This window comes from Brienomyrus brachyistius, chromosome 7 (genome assembly GCF_023856365.1).
Source record: "Brienomyrus brachyistius isolate T26 chromosome 7, BBRACH_0.4, whole genome shotgun sequence".
Lineage (NCBI taxonomy): Eukaryota > Metazoa > Chordata > Actinopteri > Osteoglossiformes > Mormyridae > Brienomyrus > Brienomyrus brachyistius.
Genome location: NC_064539.1, coordinates 19,606,288 through 19,629,978, shown reverse-complemented (window position 1 = coordinate 19,629,978; position 23,691 = coordinate 19,606,288). Strand labels below are relative to the sequence as shown.

Here is a 23,691-nt window from a genome sequence, read left to right as displayed (position 1 = left end):
GGATGGTACATTATTTAAACTATTTTTATCGGGCCATTTATGAACTGCAATAATTCCAAGAAGACACTATAAAAATACATTTGCTTAGAATTTAATTTTGATATTTATTAATATTTTTATGAACCCCCCCCCCCCATGTGAAATATGAAAGAGATCAAACCCCGGCCCACCCCGCAAACCCTGTCGAATGGAAAAAGTCGAAGATTCAAGAATAAAACTGAAACAAAATAAGATTACGTCGGTGACTCCCGAAAGCGGTGCATACGAAATCTCCAAGATGCAATCAATGAACAAAACTATAACATAAAATGCAGAAGTGATAAGTGACTAGATATTCGGGGGGGGGAGTGAACAATTCAATGAGCGTATATTCTATCTGAAAGAACTCAATGAATTCAATGAAAACAATCAGCAATCACAACTCCTATTATTCTTTACATTTTTCATTCTCAGTTAAAAATCCTGCGATTGGTTGGGACTGGGGACGTTAGATCCCGTTCTGTGATTGGCTGACACGGGATCGGCGCAGGCGCTCTCCTTGCCGATCGAGTTTGATGTTATAGACGCTCTATACGCTTCGCCTAGTTAAATTTTGACGTAACAACAAACCAGTGTCACACGATAGATAGTAAATGATGCCAGAGGTGTCATCTTTTTATTGTATTCTGTTTTCGGCATTAAGAACCTTCACTTAGTTTTAGTTTACACGATGCCGCCAAAAATTTGTCTGTATAGTGCTGGTGTAGTTTCTGTATTGTTATTAATTGTGTCCATCGCATTGGTGTTGTTTCAAGTGTTTCCAAACTTCCTGCACTCAACGATAAAAAAGGTATTTGTTTGGGGAGTTGTGCAGTTGTTACTCATGCATAGTAAATCATGAACTAAATATAGAATTAAATACGAATCCGTTTTCCAGGACAGTATACCTTTAAAACTGCGTTCTTGAATTATAGGATTGTGCCGCTCAGACATTGGCGAATGATTTATTTCCAAATCATTCCTGCCATTCCGTAACAAGCAGGGAATGAATTCTATAATGAGCTTTAATGGTCATCTGAATGTACTCTAAATATTTACGATTACTGAAATAGGAAACCTATAGCGACTGCAAATGTGTTTTAATGTCAGGCGAATTGAGGAGTTGCCCATGAAAAAGGTGCTAAACAGCTTTTCAGGGGCCGGAAGTCCGTCTTTGTGCTATAGTGCAACAAATTAGTTTATTGCGTGCAGTTGTGGTTTTATACTGACTCAGATTTAATCTGCAGGACATTGTGCTAAAAAATGGCACGGATGTATTTGAAGCCTGGGTGAATCCATCGCCCCCGGTCTACATGCAGTTTTATTTCTTCAACGTATCCAACCCATCGGAGGTGCTGAAAGGGGAGAATCCGTCAGTGACTGAGGTTGGGCCTTACACCTACAGGTAACTCTCCAGAGGGCTATCGGCGGGCCACCCTTCTAGTGGCAGTGTAGTTTATGTCTACACAGTTTTCCAAGAGCTCATGCATCAAGTCACAGTGTGAAATGCTGGACTTAATGGCTTCGCTCTTAATGGCTATTTCACTGAGTATTTAGCATCTGAATAACATTCTCTTTAATGTTGAAAATTTGAACATGGGCGTTTTATGCCCATAACATGTATTGTTATTTAAATATTATTAAAACGTAAATGGTGGACTTTTGTGTATGTTATATAGTCGATTTGCATTAAAAATAGTTAGCTGATTGGGTAAAAGTAAAATACAGTGCTTTAATTTTGTGAAAATAGTTGTGAGCCTGCAATATATCCATCCATCTTCCACTGGCCAAAAGCATGGGGCCTATCCCTCCCCCAGCACGGGACTGGGAGGGGGGGGGGGGTAATCAGTGCAGGGCACACAGAGGTGATTAGACGACGAGCATGTGCCACACACTGGGAGCAGGATTTGAACCTGTGGATGTAAAACACTAGGTTAACTGTACTCTTATACATGAAACTTTAAAGAAAAGCAACACAAATATACAGATATTTATGGGAGTGAATATGTGCACATTCAAATCTTAGCCTTTCAAGTATAAAAATGGGTGCAAGGGCACTAAGTGTAAATAAATATGTAAGAGAGGTATAGGACTGTCAGTGTCCTTTACTGGTTTGGGCTAGGGTATGGCATGCATGGAGCAAACAGGCATGTGATTGGATGTAAACACTGACCAGGAAAAAAGGCAGGTTTTAAGCACGTGTGTAAGGAAGGGGACACTGACATCATTAAAGACTTTCATTAATATTCAAACACACCCAACTGCCTCCATCCAACTTGCTCTGTGAATCTGAGAAATGAGACGGTTCTGTTCACCTCTCAACTAAATCCGCAGTGCAGTTCAACATTTCATCACGTTAGTTTAGCACATCCTGTCCCTTTAACTCAACCCTTCTCCTTCACGTGGCTGCTTGGGCTGGGAATTGTGGGAATATGATGGCATGGAGGTCTAGCCTGACCCACTAGGCGTGCTGCCACTGACCCTCGCCAGGAAACACTGTTCGAAGATGGATGATACATGCATGGAAATAGAACTAAGTTTCCAGTAGTATTCTGAAACTCATTCTGAGAGGATTAATGCATCATGACATTTTCTTGGGAATTAATTGGGCATGTGGAATGTGTTTTGGTCATGCTATTTTTAAATTGGCCTTCTGTGATCATTTATGTGAGTATGTGTACCGGTGTGGACTGGCATCCCGTCCAGGGCGCCCCCCTGCCTCATGCCCTGTGCCATCTGCGATAGGCTCCATGCTCACCGCGACCCTATTGTCTGATGCTGCATTCACTCAGAATGTTATGTTTCCTGCAGAGAAATTCGTCCCATGGAGCAAGTCACTTTTCTAGATAATGGTAATGAAATATCTGCAGTCAATCCCAAGACCTACATCTTCGAGCCCAACATGTCCAGAGGGCTTGAAGATGACCTCATCAGGACTGTGAACATCCCTGCAGTGGTAGGCCGGGCACTGTAATATTGTAATATTTATAAACATCAGAGGCAGTTTCTTAATTGAATTATGAGAAGTTCTGTATTTTTCCATAGTACTATTTTGGAAAATGGCTAGGTAAATTACACCAATTTAAGGGCTAATAATGAAAACTGTATTTCAGTTGTATTGTCATTTCTTGAGTACAACATTGTTTCATTGTGCATTTGCATAATAACAGTAACGTTCACTTTGACTTTGAGTAGGTTTATTCCATGACTGTTCAAATGATTTCCTGTGATCTTTTTGGCAGACTGTAATGGAGAAGTTTAAGGATCATTCCACCATTAGCAGGCTTATCTCTGCATACATGACATCAAAAAACGAGGGTCTCTTTGTGACTCGTAAGGTTGGGGATCTGCTCTGGGGGTACACAGATGATCTTCTCAATTTTCTGCATACGTTTTCTCCAGAATTAGATCCCACTTTTGGCCTGTTCTACAAGGTAGGTTTTTCTTCCTGCTAGAATTGTATTGTATGGGATTTATGGTAACGAGCATAATATGAGCATAAAATTATTCAAATTCTGTTCTCCAGGTACCTGTTTGTAATTGTAACTCATTCTTACCAGTGCAAATATACACTTTTTTTCTTCTCATCGGTAATCATTTTGAAATAGTTGCCTAAATAGTCAGTACGCAGCCATTTTGGAATGTAGCCGAAACAAGCCATAATATGTGTAAATGAGATCAAGTCAAATGAACCATCAGAAAGTTTTGTTGCTCACTTAAACGAGCTGCTGGTTCTATTCTTTGTTATTCATTTTTTAAATTGTATTCATTTTAGATGAATGGAACTGATGATGGCGAGTACATATTCTTTACTGGAAAACAAAACTATACAGACTTTTCCAGAGTGGCTAAATGGCACGATGAAAGGTACAGTCAGTCTGAGGAAAACTCTGTGTTTGGGTGTTGGATGTAGTGCAGTCTTTTTATCTTGAGTCTGTATCTTCTGCCTACAGCAATCTGGAATGGTGGAGTACAGATCAGTGCAATATGATTAATGGAACCAATGCGGCCTCCTTCCATCCCATAATTTCCAAAGACGAGGTGCTCTACATGTTCTCTTCGGACCTCTGCAGGTTTGAGTGCCGATTCAAGGCCAGATAATCACTTTCATCTTGAACGAGGAAGCATTTAGGATTACATTTTACATTAGTGATTCTCAAGTTCATGTTGGGAAACATTTTAAATGATTTACTTCATAAAGGAGGTATGACACGTAAGAAAGAATTATTATTTAGTAATAATGGTAAGATTCACTGATTTTCGTCTGTGCACCGACACAAGCATTCCCGGTTCATTTTCACGATTAAAAAAAGTGCACTGGATACACAGTTGGGATGAACTCGCGATGTCTCTAACATCTTTGCATCTGTAAAATCCAAGTTATTAATATATCGTTATTAGTAGAAGCCCTATGCCTTTATCATTTTAAAATGTGACCAATAATTTTTGATTAGTAATTTTATATTTATATCGATTTCCTCTCTCTGAACTGTCTGTATCGCTATCATATTGAACCTCATATTCTTTTGTATCATATTGTGTTGTGTTGAATCAAATTGTGTTGAATCACTCTGAATTGCAATGAGGTGAAAGTATTTTTAACATATCGGATCATTGGCAACGCATCGAGATGTGTAGCGCATCAGCCTCGGAGATAGAGATACACCTCTCTATTAATTAGTCCTGGTTGATTCTTGGTTCTGTCTGGCCTTTTCATAGGAACATAGGAAATTTACAAACGGAAGAGGAGAATTGAGCTAATAGTTTAAAGTTATTAAAATCGTATCTAGCTCTGATTTAAAGATCCCAGGGTTTTATCTTGCACTACACTAGCAGGAAGACTATTCCATACTCTAATTACACGCTGTGCAAAGAAGTGCTTTCTCTAATCCAATTTAAAATGTTCTCCAGCTAGTTTCCACCTATGACTACAATTTCTATAGAACTAGTAACTTCGCTTGAACAGCATCCAGACCCGTTAGAGTCTTGTATATCTGGATCATGTCCGCTCTTCGTCTCTTTTGCTCAAGGCTGAACAGATTCAGCTCTCATTTAAGCTGGCATTTATTAAGGATTTCCCTCCAGTTTCTGTAAAATTTAAACTAGTGTTGTTTATTAATGGAATGAACTTTTGATAGAATGTTAAGATTGATTTTTGACAAATGATTCATGCTGTGGGGAAATCAATTCAGTTAACTTGAATTGTCAGCACTGGTAGAGTACAAAAAATAAAACTCTGGTTGTTTTTTGTCTCTTGTGTGATGATTGCAGGTCGATCTATGCCCTGTTTGAGAAGGAGCTGTATGTGATGGACATTCCCGCGTACAGGTTCACGCCTCCCAGAGAGGTGTTTGCCAATGCCACTGAAAACCCAGCCAACGCAGGATTCTGTGTGCCGGCTGGAAACTGCCTGGGATCTGGCCTGCTCAACGTCAGTGTTTGTAAGCAAGGTAAGTGTGACATTTTGTAGACATGACGGCCATGAGAATTTAACGTAAACATTTATATTAGAGATGTACTGATCCGATATTCAGATCAGTATTGGCGTCAATCCAGATCTGTTTGATGGATCGGGTATCGGCCATACGTGACTGATCCGTGTCCAATACTTATTTAGTTTTCAGCAGTCTGTAAAAAGGTGGCTCTTATTTCTTGTTAAATCTATTTGTACAATCAATCGCACGACAGCTCTTTCCCATTTTAGATGTGTTTTTGCATCATTCATGCAGAACTCACACTGCCTCTCAGTCTGCCACTCAGTGGGTCTGAGTGCAGTGACTTCCGCCTGCGGTGACGTCATGCTCATACCCTTTATAGCGGGAGGAGCGTAAGATCAGATAAGATCGGGTGACGATCTGGGAGTATTTTACACTTTTAACAGCAACTAGTAGCACAGCAATTTGCAATCTCCGTTAAAAAAAAATAAAAAATTGAGAGGTGTAAGTAGCGGTTAGTGGAAAATCCCACTAAACAAAGTGCACGCAATTGTGCAAGACGACGCGAGTAAGTGTATGATTTGGGAGTCGCTAGCTTGGGCTGTTTTGCGCAATAGCTACAGCTTGTGAAATGTAAGTGACACTGTTCCCAGTGGGAGACACATTGTGGGCAATTTTAAGCATTCGCCTCTTATGTATACTTGCTTGGAAGATACTCAAATTGAACTGAAAATGCCACAAAAACTCTTAAAACGATACAAACGAGGTGGAACAGTACGTTATACTTGTTTCTAGTAGCCTAATTAAAGATTTTTTGGCATACATTTTTTTCATTTGTATTTACTAGTTAAAAAATCATATGTAAGGTATAAATATTAATATTATATATATTTTTTTAATATAAAAAATGTTAAAATAAAAAGAGCTCTTGTATCGGTATTGCTAGATGTGTACCGGAATCAGATCGGAAACGAAAACATGTGGATTGGCCCATCCCAAATTTTTTCAGGGTGTTAATAGGTGACCACAACTTAGAAAGATGCATACATCTCATTTACATTACATGAAATACATTTAATTTATTTAGGAAACGCTTTCATCCAAAGCGACATACAAAAACTAATTAATGGTAATCTTTTTGCAAGATCTCAAAATACTTTATTTATAAATAATTGGTATTCACCAGCATTTATAAATAATTGCCAGTGGACAAATAATTGTCCATTCACCTCCAGAAACTGTAAGTGGGCCAGCTACTTAACGCAAAGTGCTCATGCGAAAATTGAAATATTAATTAAAATCTGCCCATTCAGAAATCTGGAAAACAGCTTTTGCTCCCTTACAGTCATTGGTAGTGAATGAGTAATGAGTAATCCATAAATATTGTATTAGTCGAAATATGACAGTGTTTTTTCCCCAAATAATGACATCTAAAAAACTGATCATCTTGCGTTCAAGAACTAGAATTTAAATGTCATTATACATATGCGACAGCAGGTGGCATAAATAGTCTGCCTCCTGGCCGAACACTTCAAACGTAATCGAAGGAATCTAACATCGTTTTAGCGATACGATGTCATTTCAGGAGCGATTTACCATTTCAGCGATCTCCCTGTCTAGGGTCCCTGAGGCGAAGTTTTTCATTTCTTCTGTTCCCATTTACTGTCTACAATTAGCTGACATCATTTGACTCTGCAGGGTTGGTCAGTAGGACTAATTATGCAGTTCCCAGCATGCTTTGCACCGCCCCATGCATATTTTTAAGTAGCGTAAATTAGTATGTGTATTTGTGTATTTATGGTAATAGTAAATGCCATACCTGTGTAATGTTTGTTATAGAAATACATTTCATTATCGTGCAGCCATGAGTGTCGAGTAAATTGTTGGTCTCCCTGTTTGTGCTTCTGGTAGTATTAAACCAATGCTGGCCATTAATATAGAAAGTAACTCATTTTAAAATCTCCTTTATTGAAATGACCCAACCAAAAGTATTCTAAGATCTCGCAAAAATACTCGTTATCACACTCAGCATGCCTTCGAAGGATATACACAGCACCTTCTGTAAGGCTTTCGCCATCAAGTGGATTATAGTTTATTGAGCAGCAACTAAAATCTTCTAGGACAGGAAGTCTGCTTGGTTTAGGTTCTTTAATGCTCCCGGAAACGCAAAAATGGAGTAAAAAATGCATATAGCCGATCACATTTCTCAGCAGTGATAATGCATTCACAAATGTGCCGGATATGAGCAATAGCTTTTATCTTTTATATTCTCATGCACTAAGAGAGAGAAGCAGGACCACAGGGAGTAAGAGATCTTTAGTGTTCGTTTATGGCTGCACCAGTTTTTCAGCTGTTTCTGTACATTAATCTGGACTTCTGTGTCTGATATCAGTGATGACTATAAATAGCATCTGGCCAATGACATGGGCTTGAGCTTCTTATTAGATGAATGAAACATTAAACTCTGGGATCCTTAATCTGATGACATCAGGCGCCCTGTGAAGTCTGTGCACAGTGATACAAAGAAATGTATCTGAGAAATGTCTTCTCTCCACCTGTAGGGGCCCCAATAATCATGTCGTCCCCTCATTTCTATCAAGCTGATAAGAAATATGTCGATGACATATTTGGGATGAATCCAGTTAAGGAGGATCATGAGACTGTTATCGATGTCAACCCTGTAAGTAAAGTGATATTTTTGTGCATTACACTTAAAATATGCGTAATATTTTTTTGTACAATTTTCATGCGCTGATGATTTTTGGATCTTTCAAGGCTATTTTCATACAATATTGTGCAAAAGTCTTACGAAGTCAAATAAAATGATCTTTAAATTATGTTCATTGCTATAAAACTATGATATTATGTCTATTAAAGTTTGTGAGCTTAGTCGTTTCAAAATCTCTCCTAAAGTCACTCCAGTATTGCAGAAACCATGTAATACGCTTACGACTTGGTCATTAGACACCTTGTAGACCTTAACTTTCAGAACTAATTGTATCAATCAGTCGATTAGCTAATTAATTAATAGAGCAAGCATTGAAATTTAATGAATAAAGGGAATGGCTGAGGTGCCCGTGAGAAGAGGTTTGAGAACTGAAGCTTTCTTCATCTAGTCATCACAATAGTCATCATTGACTACTCATAAGTGACTTTGTAGAACAGAAGAAAATCTTTGCAAATGTTCTAATGCTAAATTGTGTTTTTTGTTCATAACAAAAGCGGGCATGCTACCCAGATAAATAGCTTAAAACATTTCTTATGACTGCCTAAGACTTTTGCACAGCACTGTATCAATAAAAACAAAGATCAGAATTGTTCAGAATATTTAGCTTTTCTGTGACACAATGTGTGTGAATATTGGACAGTAAAGTAGCTGGATAGAAAGACTATTGATGCTCTGGGACTTTGGTGCTGGCAAAGACTCGTAAGAAAACAAAGAAGTGAATTCCTGAGCAGTTCAAGCCTGACGTTTCACTTGAAGCACGAATTACTTGCCCGAAGCTGTATCAGTTGGGACGTATTATGAAAAGACTATAATTAAGGGAAAAGTTTAAAGTAAAATATGAATAGAACAGCCTGCGGTTGGATTTGAATTTAGTCGTCATATCAGTGGGCGGGGCCACTGGGAAGCCGTGTGGAACCATCGATAAGGAAGAGTCAAAATCAAATCCAGAAATCAAAGAATGCTGCAAATACTTTATACAATTATTAGAAAGTTCGTAACCATACTTTTCCCTCCGCTGGTATAGTACAGTAGAGACAAGTTTTTGATTTGCTGCAGCTGCAAAAACCACACTATTAACTGACTGTGCAGTTTGATTGTGGATGAGCAAAACATGACCTGCTGGCTGGTTGCCTGTTCACTTTTCCTTACATTTTCATTTGAAATGCTCTGCTTGTTAAATTTAGGTCAGCTGATTCTGGTGTTTTCTAAGTACATTTTCAAGTAAATACTAATGTGGAATTTAACCCTTAAGCAACACTCATATTAATAAGGCTGATGAAAATGCCCAGTGTCTCTGGTTGGGTAGGGTCTACCTTAGTTCTGTTGTATACCTGACAGACCTTTGCTCAAATTCCGATGTCACCTGAGTCGTATTCTTTTCCACCAGCAGGTGTTACTGTAAAAATGTCATTATTTTTTTCTAATACTGGAAGAATTCATTCAGTAATTTCCATATGTAGTTTTGGCGTGGGGCTCAGTTTTGAGATTTATAGGCTCATAGACCCTGAAGGAAGTTGAAAGCCTTCCTTACACACATATATGCAAACACAAGACTCTCTTATATACCTAAAGATAAGATTTACAGTAGCAAGAAAAAAAAGCACTTCAATTCTCCTTATTTAATGCATTGAAGCAATTGATTAAATGCTATTGTTGTACCCAAAAACATAAATAAACACTTAGTCTTTATAAACTTATATATTATATTTATTATTTTTTACACATTATCTTACACTTGTTTTCTTCCTAATTTACCAAAATGGTTAGGTGACCAGAAAAAAGCCTGTTTGCACAAACAGAAACTCCAAAAATAACGTACAGTTAAAGTGGATCTTTGAAAACAAAGATCAAGGGTAATTATTTTGACTCTTAAGTGTGAGAGAAAACAGCTCGCTTGGATAAGAAAAGTTCTTATTAGTGGAAAAACAGAATAATCTGGTCCTGGCTGTTGCTTCCTTAAAGAGGGAAGTTAATCTCATCCTGCATAGGCAGGCCAAAGTCCTGAGTAATAAGCTACAGTATGTGCTATCATGTTGTAACAGGGGTGTTTAGACGTTGGCAGTTGGGATTGTGCCAGATTCCCAGTCAATAGTGCTTGGCGAGAGCTGGTACGGCATAAGCCTAATTAACCGTTTGATCTCAATAAAGCCGGCTGCGCTTAGCCCATATTGTTGTCTATGATGACAAATTACTTTTAGTTTTCCTTATTGATTATTTCAGTAGCTTGTTCATTTAATAAACGAAAGAGCAGCCAAAGTCCTCGAACCACAGTGATCTCTTATCTCGGTATATCGTTCTTTACACTGCTAATAAAAACTGAAAAACAACTTTTCTTACCCTTGTTGTTTAACATCCTTATGCTATGGATCAGAAATATTTATTTTATGTCTCATTCGTAACATGAAAGTAATTTCACTGTAAAATCTGTTGATGCATTGTGACAAGGCCCCTTACCAAAATAAAAAGCTTTTAGCTTTAATATAACTACAGATATAATGAAATTTTCAATGGAAAACTTAACCCATTTTCTTTTCTTAGCTCACAGGTTTTCTTCTGAGAGCAGCCAAGCGAATACAAGTAAATGTGTTTGTTCGTAAATATTCAGCTTTCAGGTAAGATTTCTGTCAGCCAATAACATTGGGACCTTGTGCTATATATATATATGTATGTGTGTATATATATGTGTGTATATATGTATGTATATGTATATGCATATGCACACACACACACACACACACACACACGGGAAGCAAATTAAAGAAACAAATGTAACTGCGTCTGTAATAAATAACATAGCCACGTCATTTGTTATAGCTATTTTTAAAATTCAGTTATTAGTTATCACAGTAACCATCATGATAAATTGCATTTACACTCTGGCCACTGTCTTGGTATTTGCTCATTAAAGCAAACTACCAAGTACTGTTGGAAGCATAGTAATGGGCAATACCTGATCCGAATGATTTTGAACCTAGTTTGATTTTGGTAGCAGACAAGGTCCCTGCATCTCAAAAAGCCAAACTCCCAGGATTTTCATGCATTCGTGTTAAGGGCTTTTTAAAATATATTTTTAAATAATCCAGCCACCAGCAGTTCTGCAGGGTAAAGATACTTTTTTAATGAGAGAGGTCAGAGGAGTATGATGAAAAATGACTACAGTGGTGTTCAGAAGAGCATGTCTGAACACACTGCATTGCCATTTTAGCCAACTATTCACTGGCAAGAAAGCTCCATTCAAACCGCGTGCAGTCAGTGGTGAGAATCAAGCTGCTCACTGAGCCACTGTAACTGTAATATGCAGTGATATTCAGCAGTAGGCAATTAAGAGAACAGAGAGAACTTCTTCAAAAGTAAAGTGAATATTTAGCATGACTGAAGATATTTTGGGGATACTACCTTCTTAATAGCAGTGAAATTCCGTCACACAAAGAGAGGAGGGAAGACTTGAATTGATGTTAACGAAGTAACTGGTCAGTAACTGTTTTTTAACTTAGCAATATTTGTTTTGGAGTTGCGGTAGTAGCTACCTGGTTTGAAAATTCAAATGACGTTTTTTATTACTTAGAGATGTGTGTAAATACGTAGAAATCGAACGTGGCCACCTCAGATATTTGGCAGATATTGTGACATTTGTCACACACATTTTGGCTGTGACTTAGTAACACGTGTAAATCAGTTTTTCTCATACAGCTGAAAAACATTAACTAATCTTTTTTTTTATTATGCTGCAACAGAACCTCTTGTAATTCTGTTTCTAGCATTAATGAGGCAGAGAATCTCATTTCAAGCTGTGTGTTTAATTTGTGCCGTTGTGCCAACAATTACGCTAGAGCTGAATCTTCATTGTTTTCTCTTCGCCTTTCAGTCGCCCACAGTTTTATGGCTTTGTTGCATGTGGCAAAGTGGAATCCATTCTTTCCTCAGAGATTCCTAATCAGCCCAGCATTTTGCAGCTATCGCTGGCAGAATGGAAAAACAGTTTATGGAATGTCCTACAGAAAACATCTTACAATACAGGGTTGATCATTCTTCATAAATACGTCACAATTAATAGTGTGATCTAATGCTTTGAGAATCTTGTACAGCACAAGGAAAAAATATTATAAAGTTGACCAGTCTAATTTAAATGGATTTCAGACAGTGGATTCCAACATAACTTTCCATTTTAATTGCATGTTTATGCAGTTATATTGAGATGTATGTTTGTTCTGTATGTGAACGAGCAAACAGAATCTCATACTCTCTCCATTAAACTGAAATGATCTGGTATCTTATTTCATTGTTAACTATAGTTATCTTCACTCTTTCCTTCTCACGCTGGTGTGTTCTTTGTGTCCCCACGTTTACACTATTTTTTTAAATGGACCACTGCTTTCTTGTGTGTAGAAGCGGTTAATGGGGTCTTCATATGAATTTCAGTCTGAAGGTTTGTAGGGGAAAGGTCAGTTAACACATTATTCCATACTTTTTTCTTTTTTTTCTGCAGCCAGACTGGTAATGTCAATGACTTAGTGTTTCCTGTGATGTATCTCAATGAAGTAAGTCCTTGAAACTTTATACCTTTTGTATTGTTTTTTGGCACTCATTGTCCCACCTGTTCCTTCACAATCAGAATGAGAACAATGTATGCTAAAATTATACAAACAATAGACAGAGACTGTCACTATACATCTAAGAACATTTTGCCGATTTTCGATAAGATGACGAGAGGGAGGAGTCAGAGCACCCGGGAGCAGGCTCACGCGAGAGGCACTGTACGTACCAGAAAGCCCATGAATGAAGCACCAGCAGTGGGGGAAATGCGCGTCTTTGGGCGGCTGTGTTCCGAATCAGGTCAGGGGGCATGCAGGCTGAGCTTTGTGAAGGGTGGAGCCCCAGCATCCTAATGGGATTGTCAGGTGGCAATTTATAGGAAGCCCGGAGTACAGCCAGTACTTCCCTCTTCCATTTTACATTCTTTCTGTTCCGTCTCCTCCCCTCTCCTCGCTCTCCAGCGCTTTCGAAAAAGGTTAATTGGCAGGGAATGGACCACGCGAACATGCCAGTTTCCCCATTCGCTGCCACCCGGGTCCTGACATCCCTGCGACCACATCATCAAAACACAAACCTCTAGATAAGGGCCACGTTACCCGAAACATGCCTCTTGAAAACTCTGAGCTATGTACAACGGAGAAACCAAGAAATTGCTTCACTCTGATCTGCTCGCCTGCTTCATATAGTAACGTTTTTCTTTCAGAGCGTAATTATCGACGAAGGGTCGGCCAGGACCGTGAGGGAGGTGGTCACTAAGGGGGCGATAGTCATTAACATCCCCTTCTTCATAATGGGACTAGCGATATTAATTGGTGTCATCTTCATCATACTCGTGTGCAAGCAGCGGGCTCCTGAGGTACGTTTTTCATGCCAGTACCTGGTATACATGATGATCTAGTGCATCAAAAGCCAATCTATACAATTTCCACCTATTTTTCTTTTTATTGTAAAATAATAATATGAGAAGCATCCTTGCCCCCTATCTTCAGTTTAAATCCAGCCTTACCGGCCTAAATGTACTCTCTCAGATTGGTGCAGTTGATCTAAACGTTTTAAACTTTGCAGTGTGTAATTTTAGTGAATTTGTTTTAGCATTTGACTGTTAATTGTTTAAAGATATTTAAATATAGGTTAGGTGGTGTATACCTGATATGGGATGTTTCCTTAACGGGTTTCAGTTGGTTATAGAACATGCTGAATTAAATTTTACTTTGCTCTTCTTCTCAGTCAACTCCGGCAGAACAGGAGCCTCTGCTGAGGTCATAATTCCAGCAGCACGAAGAATCATAAGACGACAAAAGGCACAAAATCTGATGTTTGTATCGACTGTGTTACTTTAAAACTCTAATCCAGCTTTTTCATAACAAACAATGTTTTTGTTGAAGAAATCTGCTTTATTCACCGTCTAACATGGTTTCAAGGAATTTTTGCACTAAAGGGAGGCTAATGTAAGCACAGTGATGTTAACGTGTAACATCTGTTGTGTGCTTTGGGAACATTTTTAGTAAATGATTTGATTCCATTTTATATACTAATTTATAGATGCATGATGGAATTTGTGTAATGCAAAGTCTGTATCCTATGCATGCGAAGAAGTGTTTTAGCAAAGACTACTCACAGCTGCTAACGTTCCTCTAACCTTCACAGTGAGATTTTTGAATAGTCAATGAGAATTTCATTTGTAAATATTGTAGCCCTGAGACAGCATGGAGACCTAGGTCCTTTGGTAGCTCCTCCCTCCTCTGTGTGTGCGCGTGCGTGAGTGTGTGTATGAGCGCATCTGTGTGTGTGTGTGAGCGCATGTGTGCGTGCATGAGCGCGCGCGTGTGTGTGTGGGTGGGTTGAAGATAAATGTATTTGCATTGTAGAGACCAAATTTCCCCACGGTGTGATAAAAACCTGTTAGTTTGACCTTCTGGAGACATTTTTTCAGTCTTCCGACTGAAAGAAAATGCAATCCGAGAACTAAAAATGCCAGAAGTCTCATATTGTTTGGTTACCTATGGTTAAGGTTAAGGCTGGTAGAGGTTATGGTGTCATAGTTGGGTTTAGGGTTTTTCCTATTGAGATGAATGACCGATCCCCACAAAGGTGTGTGTGTGTCTGTGGAGTTTGCATTTTCTGCCTGCATCTCCATGGGTTTCCTCCACGTAGCCTGGTGCCCACCCCACCCCAACCCTGTGTGCTATGCAGGTGACCCTGACCAGGAAAAGCAGTTGGGAGATAGATGGACTATCCAAAGGCCATCCAACTTCCTCCTGTTTGTTATTAAAAAAAAAGCGTCACTTCCATTAATTATATGAAAACTCTCATCTTGTAGACCAGATATGTTCCATAGTCTTAAATTGTAAAATCACAAGGTTTGATTGTGCTATTTTCATCATAGATGAACTGAACTGAAAGAAAACATTCAGAAGACATTCAGTATTGACTTAACAGATTATACATTTCAGTTTACTACTTGCACACACATAATGCATAAATTTACACCTAAGTTCGATGTTGGGAACTTCAGATCCAGGAATGAAAAGTATCTGAACTTTTGAACTGTCTTTTGTATACTAATTGGAAATAACAATTTTCATTTAAGGTGTACTTTGAACCGGTGTGTCAGTGATGAAGTTTTTATATTTGTGTATTTCTGTGGTAATTTCTCTTTCCAAGTTATTGGAGTTTGACTCAACAAACCATGATTTATTGCATTTAATATCTGTGTATTGATTCATTATGCAAAATGTCTTCAGCAACAATAACACAAAAACACTGAAATATTAACAGTACTTACATTGTTAGTGTACAGTTGCCAAAACTATATTATGTACAAATAAATAAAAGCTTTGTCTCTGTATTTACAGTTTTTCTGGTATATTGAATGCAAGCAAGCACTCAGCAAGAAGTCTAATGTATCACATCATTTCAGATGTCCTGTTTATTTAGAATTGCATAAGGTTTTGTATGCATGACGATAAATTGAATATTATGTCACTAAAGGATTGCCCTTTAATTTACAAGAAAATTCTGATATTACAAATCAAATTGAAGTGTATTTACTGTCTGTGTTTCCAGGAATCCGGAATAATGCGTTGATTGTACATCAGTGCTTCGAAAGATATTTTAGGTTCTGTTTTTCTGTCACATATATATTTGTCAAATATCTTTGTTTACGGTTCTAATCAGAAATTTAAGTGATGTTGGAAAAGCAATGTGTAGAAATCTCCTATTACTCTCAAAGTGAGGTCTCTAATGAATGATGATAAAGAAACATCCGGCGATGTTTGAAGCGGGAGGCTGTTAAAAAAGGGTCAGTTTGTGAGCTTCTTGTTTGGAGGAGGCCCAAGCAGGATTTTTCCCTCCCTGTTTTAAGACGAAAAAACCTGGAAAGAGCAGGTTTGCGCCCTGTGAAGAACAAATATAAGTGAATAAATATCACATTAGGGACTGATAGGATGATTAACAAGACATTAAAGAAAAAGCCTGCGTGACCATTGGAGAAATTAACGTTCTAGATTTTTATAATACTCATTTTAATTGTCCACACTGTCCAGCCTTTTGTATACGCTAATATTTTATGGGGCAAGAACAGCAGTTTTGTGCAATTACACTAACCTGCAAAATTTAGTTCCACACTCAGAGTGGTCGCGGCAACTGGCTCCAATGGGTCTGAGAGTGTTCCAGCGCCATAGCAATGATCGCTTGGCCCGTTGAATGAGGCCTTCGCTCTCCTCTTGGAAAATTGGAGCCGTTTGTACCTGCTAAAGGAGACACCTACAGTATGGGTCATACATGCGGCTGACTCCGACTTACAGAGAGATGCCGATCTTCCTACTGTGTTACATTCTGGTTAGAGCTTAGTCTTCTCTTTAGTCAGCCATGCAGATGTTGAAACTCCCTTGGGTTTTCCATTAAAAAAACTAATTTAGCAACGCAAAATTTTGTATGTAACCTTTTGTTTTCCGCATGCAGTACTTATATCTGAATTCCATATTGCGGGCTAACAATCCTGATAGGCAGGCATGGTAGTAATGTCACTGCCTTGGTTTAATAAGACAGAGTATTATATTTAAAAATGGTGAAAAGTGCAATATCCTTGCAAGCGATTCACCTTTACAGCATTTACGGTCATTTTAGCCAATGAATACAAGCAAATTACTGCAGTTGCAATTATGACTATGAAAGAAATGTCATAAAAAAATGCAAGGCTGTGAACTCATTGGAGATAATAAGCAGCGATTATATTGCTAATTATCTGGAAGTATTTCTAGAAGTATCTTACCCGAAGGACAGAAATGAGGCACAGGAATAATAAGGCAAACGTGGCAAGTGTCTTCATGTTTGAAAAATGCTGATGATACCTTGAGCTTTGAGCACTGTGGATATTAGACAGACATCCAGGCTTTATATTCCAATAGATAATCTCTTGATAATAATTGTTAAGGGCACTGATCATCACAGGTCAGTGATCAAAGGTCATCCTGGAAATTAGGATGATTCCACGTATACTAATTTCAGGTGGCTTTTCGCTGCTAATCATGCATTTTGGACTCTGAGATGTTGTTGACACACATGCTGTTAAAGTAATAAAAGGGGCTGCTATCGCTCAGGGGTCTGTCACATTTCATTCTGGGTAAAATACCTAAAGCAGTGTTTTCCAAACCGGTCCTCAGTGACCCACAGCCAGTCCACATTTTTGCTGCCTCCTTGTTCCCTGCCAGACAGTCCACATGCCGGGAGTTGAAAGGGAGCGAAAACGTGGACTGTCAGCGGGTCCTCAAGGACCGGTTTGGAAAGCACTCATCTAAGGCAGACTGAGTTTACTTGTATGACTCATTTCATATGCAGGGGTAATTCGAAGTTTTTTACATGAACTTATTGAAATACAGGTCAACCTCAAAATAAAAGAGACAGGAACCCACTTCTGCCTCTCATCTGCGGGGTTGGGGGTTTGAGCCCCATTTCCTCTCTTTGTGTATGTTCACTGCATGTCGTTTGCATCTCCTGCCTATGTTGTGTCGGTTTCCTCCGGAGTCTCTGGTTTCCTCCTGCTTTCCAAAGACATGCACTTAGACTGTTTGATGTCTGTAAATGTTCTGTAGAACATGTCTATGTATGTGTATGCCCTGAGAGGGACTGGTGTCCCATCCAGGCTGTACTGTGTTGCCCAGGATGGGCTGTAGGCTTCTGCTGACCAGAATAACTGGCCTGAAGATGGATAGATGTAGAACAAATTATAGAACATTTAAAATGAGAAAATGTTTATTACTTAATCTGCAATGTGCGACTCTGGTTAACCCTCTGTATCCAGGACTGGAAGGTCATTGGATTGCTGTTGGCAGAGCGATACAGCCTTTGAGCGAGACCCTGACTGTCCTGTTCTCTCGATTCTATGTCACTGTGGATTCAAGTGTCTACTAAGTAAATTAACTAATCAAAGGCACAAGAGAACATGTGGTCGTCTAGTTTGAACGTAAATGTGGCTACAGTTAGGGCACATCTAAGATCATTAGAGCATGTTTTCTTTTCATTTTGGTAGCATAGTGACTAAAAGCCTTAGCAAGTCTAGATCTAACTCTAGGTACTACTGAACTTTCCCTCGTAATCTAAGAGGCCTGCCAGGCGTCTACTCTTCAGTCATGTCAGGCAATGTATTTTGATCCTGTGCCAACATAAAAGCAAAGAGTACGGGAAGCCAATGAAAGGATCTGAGAGTAGATGATGTGTTCATTTTTGATCCTGGTTGGTATCCTTGCATGAGTTGCTTAAGTTGCAGTTGTCCCACTGAGGTCACAGCTGGATAGAGGTGATAGACAGGGTTTTGAGGGTGGGGGGGGGCAAAACTTTTGGAATGGCACTTAAGGGCTAGCTGATACTAAGTGCCCAGAGTATAGTACAGTACAGGGGGGGTTGGGTGCTGGGTGGGGGAGGAGGAAGGTTATGACTGCTGAGTTTCGTGGCTGAAGTTTGTAACCATATCTTTCTCTGCTGTCTAATGCAGGTCACTGTGACTTCTGCTCAAAGGCTGACAGATGACGTCCTTGGCTTGTAGATGTTGTGACTCCAGACATTCCTGCAGTCCGCCACCCTCACAGGTCATCTTCCGGAGCCTGGGCAAACGCGTGCCGTTTTTGAGGTGGCAGATGCTTGGCCAGCAGGCCAGGGGTAGATGGGCAGCGGGCCACTGTCTTTAGGTTGCTGATGCTTTGGCTATGACGTGTCTGTTACGTCCCGCATGGTCTGCGATGAAACAGGCAGACGTGTCGGGACGGGATTGGAAGATTGACGACTCTGACTGTTACCCCGGTTGTTGTTCCGGTTGGGTGTTTAAGACGGAGTCCGGCTGACTGAGCAGCGATTTTCTGCAGCATAGCAGCATTTTTTCATATATTACTTCCTGCAGTCATCCAGCCATTATCATGACCACTATTGCTAGCTTGGTGTCTTACGTTCTCTTTGTCAAAGTATTCTCAGGGTAAATAAATAATTGAAAAGAACAGACGTGGGATTTTGGCGTTTTGCTCCTGTTTATTAGTATAGCAGAACCCTTTTTGCCATTTACCCTAAACCTAGACAGGGATGTGGCATTGTCACCGTGTTCCTCGCATTGTGGGTGCAGTGTGTCATGCGGAATTACACCAGAAGCATTTCGAAACTGGGAAAGTCCCTGTGTCCTGATTGGACGGTGTGTCGGCGTGCAGGGGAAGATGGGTGAAGGAGGAGAACCAAAAGTTTTCCGTTAGCACCCTCGCTCCAGTTCTGTTTAGGTGGAAGCTATCTGGTCTCGAGAGATTGCGAAACCTTTGATGGAAATCGTCAATCAAACTGAATCATTTCAAGATGCGCTTTCCATGGAAACTAATGAATGTGACCTTTTTGATTGACAAATGATTTTTGTAAATGAAGTTTGGAAGTGTATCCTGTGAACATTATTCAAGTTTGCATGCGCTATAACCCAATCAGCTATTTGATGATTAGTCAATTTTTGGGGGGAGTTTCTCATTTACAGTAGAGCTAGAGGTATTGCAAAAACAGCAAGTGCTATTGATATTTCTGTCTTTATCCTCATCAGACCGAACAGCTTTGTTTGGTCACACTTTACTTGACGGGGAACAAATAACTTGGTCAGTTACTACTCAAGAACAAACCATGAACTAATACGTTGCCTGCATAAAATACATGAACCATCATGACTGATTAACGAATATGATTTCAGTATGTAACTCAGCAAACTTGGTGTCAGTGCGTAACTAACACTCAGTTACTTTTTAATTAATGCATTAAATAAGACATTATTTGTGCTCCATCCAGTAAATTGTTTCGGCTCATTTTCTTGGGAAACCTTCTTGCGCAGTGTCAGATCCATTTTCCAAGCAAATGGGCTGCCAGATTTCTGTGTAGTTGCTGTGGTATGATATCATTAGCTAGTTTGGGCTTTGAAGTAGCTTCAGCCCTTCAAGCAACATCTGGGGTAGAATTCAACACATGAAACTGGCAACTAGAAATCAACACATGAAATCCTCAGACTCTGAAACAACTTCATCTGGTGCTGAGTATTGTACGGACTGTTGACTCTCCTCTTGACAGTGAAAAACATTTGGAAAGTTCTTCATCCTTTTCTGGTACATAAGAGGGCAGAACAGCAAGAATCCCCATTTCTGATATGACGTCCCCTGTTAGACTGTTCAGCTCCCAATACCTGCTCGATGTGAACATTTAATTAAATTTCCAACCCCTGGAAAATAATTAGCCCTGATCTTTAACAAATAAACCAAAAATGAACGCATTGCTGTCCTAAAAAGTCAAAATACAGGATCAACGTTGTCTCCACCAACATTGATAGCAGCAATCAAGTCAATATTACTGCACTTAGCACCAAGAAACTGTAAAAGTAAACGCCAGGCAGATTCCGCAGCAAAATAAAGAATTGAAATGGGGTCTGCTTGTTGCCGTGTGCCACTAGTTACTATCCCCTAAAGAATTACATTCTGTCTGGTGGCATGTATCTTATTAGCGTAAAATATTTCTAAAGGTTTCAATTTCCAAATTCTCTCCCCCCCCCACAATTCCTTCATGCCTCCCCAGGGCGGTGTGTCCCACAGTTTGAACACCTCAGCATTAAATAGGTAGAAAGTAATGCTGAATGCAAGGTTGAAAGTATTAATTGTATTCAAATTCAAACTGACTTAGTGATTCAGGTAGATTTTCCACACTGCACAGAGAATGCATCAGAGCCTATTCTGGGATCTGTCCCCCTTTCAGCCAAGACTCCCACACGTTTTAAACAGATTTAAATCTGACCAGTGCCAGTACCACATTTCCACCAATAGGGTTTAGCATGTCATGAGCAGTCCAAATGGATCTCTGCTGTTCCATGAGGGAACCAGACTTGGTCTGTCATACATTATTGTCATCACGTTAAAAGAAAGACACTCACAAAACCAATCATGTACAAAGAAATAACATTCTGGTGTTTGAAGCACGTAACTGTTCATAAGATGCACGTGAATGAAAAACCACTACGACTGCAGAAGCAGAAGGTTGTGGGTTGATGCATTAGACTGTGAGTCATGTAAAAAAATATTAAAAATGAGGAACAAGCATAATCATACAGCGTAACGTGTTTAAATGTCACGCCAAATATATCTATATCAGCATGCAAATCAGTACAAAGCATACGACCTTTTACATATTCCTCCTTTCAGATCTCCACCATGAGCATGCCGTTGGCTGTGGGGGGGCTGGTCCATTCCTAACACCTGCTAAACATTCAGAAACACAAATGCACAATGCCTGTCTCAGTAGCTTCCAGCTGCACCATTCAGATTAATCGAGTCAGTACGGTTCATAGCCACAATCTGGAATCATCACGTCAGTCCATTTCAAGCAAAGAGCACACAGCCCCAGTGTTCCGAACACTCGATGCATCTAAAGCAATTAATACCTAAACAGCTCTATAATACTGAGATTACAAATAAGGGATGAAATAGCAGCAAAAGTAAACCAGAGCCTGCAAGCTCTGGATGTCAATGGATTATTCTGCCTTTAACAGAAATTGCAAGGGTCACAATGTTCGAGGGTTAAAGAACTACGCAAAATCTGTATCTGATTTTTAAATGGCTCATGACTCCTCAACAAGGAGAAGTGAGGACTTGCAAAACCCTTCTTATAATGTGGGCATGTCACTTCATTTCACTGTTACACTGCTGACTTCATCATGTGGCATAACCCAGTTGTGTGAAATAAGTGTTTTCTATATTCCACCCGTAGCAGTTAAGGTTAGAATGATTAGGGGAAAAAAAGAGGTAGCTAATTTGCTGGGGTGACACCTGCAGCACGTAATCATTGCAGTACTGGTGAGGTGCTTTTTACGTAACTGATCATGGATGCATTTATTATCAAAACAAAAAATAAAGCTCATGTAAATTTTAACATTCCACTGGCTGTGACATTCCAGTGAAGCTCATTGGAGATGATAGACTTTTAGTTCACTGTCAGTTGTCTTATGAGAACAGGTGCCTGTTTACTGCCCCCCAGGGAGGGGAACAAGTCAAGTTGTGAATCAGTAACTCACGTCCCCACCTGTGACTACTCCTGCAAGTCAGTGAGGCAGGTACCACCCCCCGATTACCCCCATATGTTCAGAAAGAAGGGAACAATTCTAAATTTCTTGACTAGCCAACAAAACAAAAACTCACAGAAATTTCACCTAAATTTCATTTCAAATGCAACCTGTTGTCTTTCCCCATTGTCCAAGTCTTCAGTGTCTCCCCTGTTCTCCAAATGGCTCAGTCAGCTGAGCGTGTGGTGACCTGTATACCTCTTAGTCCTGTGTTAAAATCCCACCTCCTCTGTTTTTATATTTTTGTAGATTATGTTCCCTTGCATTTCATTTGTATCAGTTTTCTAGTTCCTGTGATTTGTATTCGGTTTTGGTTTCTTACTTTGTGCCTTGGTTGTGTTACCTGTCTTTGTTATTCTCTAGTGTTAGATTCTGTTTCTTAGTTTGTTAGTTTGAGTTCCTTGGGTTAATTATTAGTTTCACCTGTTGCCTGTTTTCTTGTGCCAGTCCTTGTGTTTTCTACCCTGATTGCTCATTGTCCTGCACCCTCCCCGATTGGTTAATTGTTTTCACCTGTCCTCTATTATCCTTGTTAACCTTTTGTATTTAAGATCCTGTTCTGTCCCTTCTGAAGTCATTGATGTATATGGCGTGATTTGTAACCTGCCCAACTACCCACCTGCCCCTTGTTTTGCCTGCTGCATTTGTAGTTAGTCTTTCTTCTTTCCTCTTTTACTTTTAACCCCTCATGGTCCATTTTGTTTCTGTACTGTTCCTGGTGTTCTGCTAATAAACCCTGTTCGTCCCGTGAGCCGCCAGTGGGTCGCCCACCTTCCTGCCTGCACCATGCCACCATCCTCATGTCAGAACCACTCTAGTCCATGACACCTGTAGATTCTCGGTCATGATACTGGCTTTTAGTAATGCTACATAGATTAGCAGTGAAGGTGCAATTGGCAGCAATGTCCATTTTTTTAACTACAGCTAAAATGTTTATATGTAGCTGAGACAAAAATCCTTGGGCTAATGTAGGTGACAGGTCAGGCACCCTGAGTATTTTTCTTGCAAGGGAGTTTGAACTTGTACTTTTCATAAACAGTTAGCCTACATTTAATTGTTGTTTTTTTTTAAAACAACTTATTTTTGCCTGTAATAAACGCAAAAACATGAAACAAGCCGCTAATTTCGTATTCTTCTTCTTCTTATTATTATTATTATTTATTATTATTATTCTTACTATTATTGACAAAAACGAACAACAATAACAAGTAATATTATTATAAAGGAATAACCAGATGTTTCGCAACAGGGACTACTGAAAGTATCAACTGATATCTTAGAAGGGCTATAAAAAGGACCGTAGCAAAAGCGTGACTAACTGTCACAGTCGTAGATGGACAGTTTGCGTGTGATCACGCCTCCCT

At 39.4% G+C, this 23,691-nt stretch overlaps 2 protein-coding genes across 2 annotated transcripts; one reads left to right on the top strand and one right to left on the bottom strand.

The window, feature by feature from the left end:
* Positions 1 to 548: 548 nt before the first annotated feature.
* On the top strand, positions 549 to 15,562 carry scarb2c (scavenger receptor class B, member 2c). Its single transcript, XM_049019874.1, has 12 exons — positions 549 to 829; positions 1,266 to 1,423; positions 2,830 to 2,974; positions 3,261 to 3,452; positions 3,794 to 3,885; positions 3,972 to 4,091; positions 5,290 to 5,468; positions 8,015 to 8,133; positions 10,720 to 10,793; positions 12,668 to 12,719; positions 13,418 to 13,570; positions 13,942 to 15,562. Exons 1-12 carry the CDS (start codon positions 710 to 712, stop codon positions 13,978 to 13,980), a joined length of 1,443 nt encoding a protein of 480 aa, XP_048875831.1. The 5' UTR covers positions 549 to 709; the 3' UTR covers positions 13,981 to 15,562.
* A 156-nt stretch (positions 15,563 to 15,718) lies between these two features.
* On the bottom strand, positions 15,719 to 17,934 carry LOC125746182 (liver-expressed antimicrobial peptide 2-like). The gene is made up of 4 exons (XM_049019875.1): positions 17,628 to 17,934; positions 16,988 to 17,081; positions 16,321 to 16,466; positions 15,719 to 16,110 (listed from the first exon to the last, which is right to left on the bottom strand). Exons 2-4 carry the CDS (start codon positions 17,042 to 17,044, stop codon positions 16,074 to 16,076), a joined length of 240 nt encoding a protein of 79 aa, XP_048875832.1. The 5' UTR covers positions 17,045 to 17,081; positions 17,628 to 17,934; the 3' UTR covers positions 15,719 to 16,073.
* Between the last annotated feature and the right edge of the window lie 5,757 nt (positions 17,935 to 23,691).

Excerpts from the sequence above, each read along its gene's own strand:
- scarb2c (XM_049019874.1), top strand. The coding sequence starts at position 710 with ATGCCGCCAAAAATTTGTCTGTATAGTGCTGGTGTAGTTTCTGTATTG. Across the intron at positions 830-1,265 it reads TGCACTCAACGATAAAAAAG|GACATTGTGCTAAAAAATGG; the intron begins GTATTTGTTTGG and ends TTTAATCTGCAG. Across the intron at positions 12,720-13,417 it reads CTGTGATGTATCTCAATGAA|AGCGTAATTATCGACGAAGG; the intron begins GTAAGTCCTTGA and ends TTTTTCTTTCAG.
- LOC125746182 (XM_049019875.1), bottom strand. The coding sequence starts at position 17,044 with ATGAAGACACTTGCCACGTTTGCCTTATTATTCCTGTGCCTCATTTCT. Across the intron at positions 16,467-16,987 it reads GCCTCATTTCTGTCCTTCGG|CAGGTACAAACGGCTCCAAT; the intron begins GTAAGATACTTC and ends TGTCTCCTTTAG. Across the intron at positions 16,111-16,320 it reads TGTGGAACTAAATTTTGCAG|GGCGCAAACCTGCTCTTTCC; the intron begins GTTAGTGTAATT and ends TGTTCTTCACAG.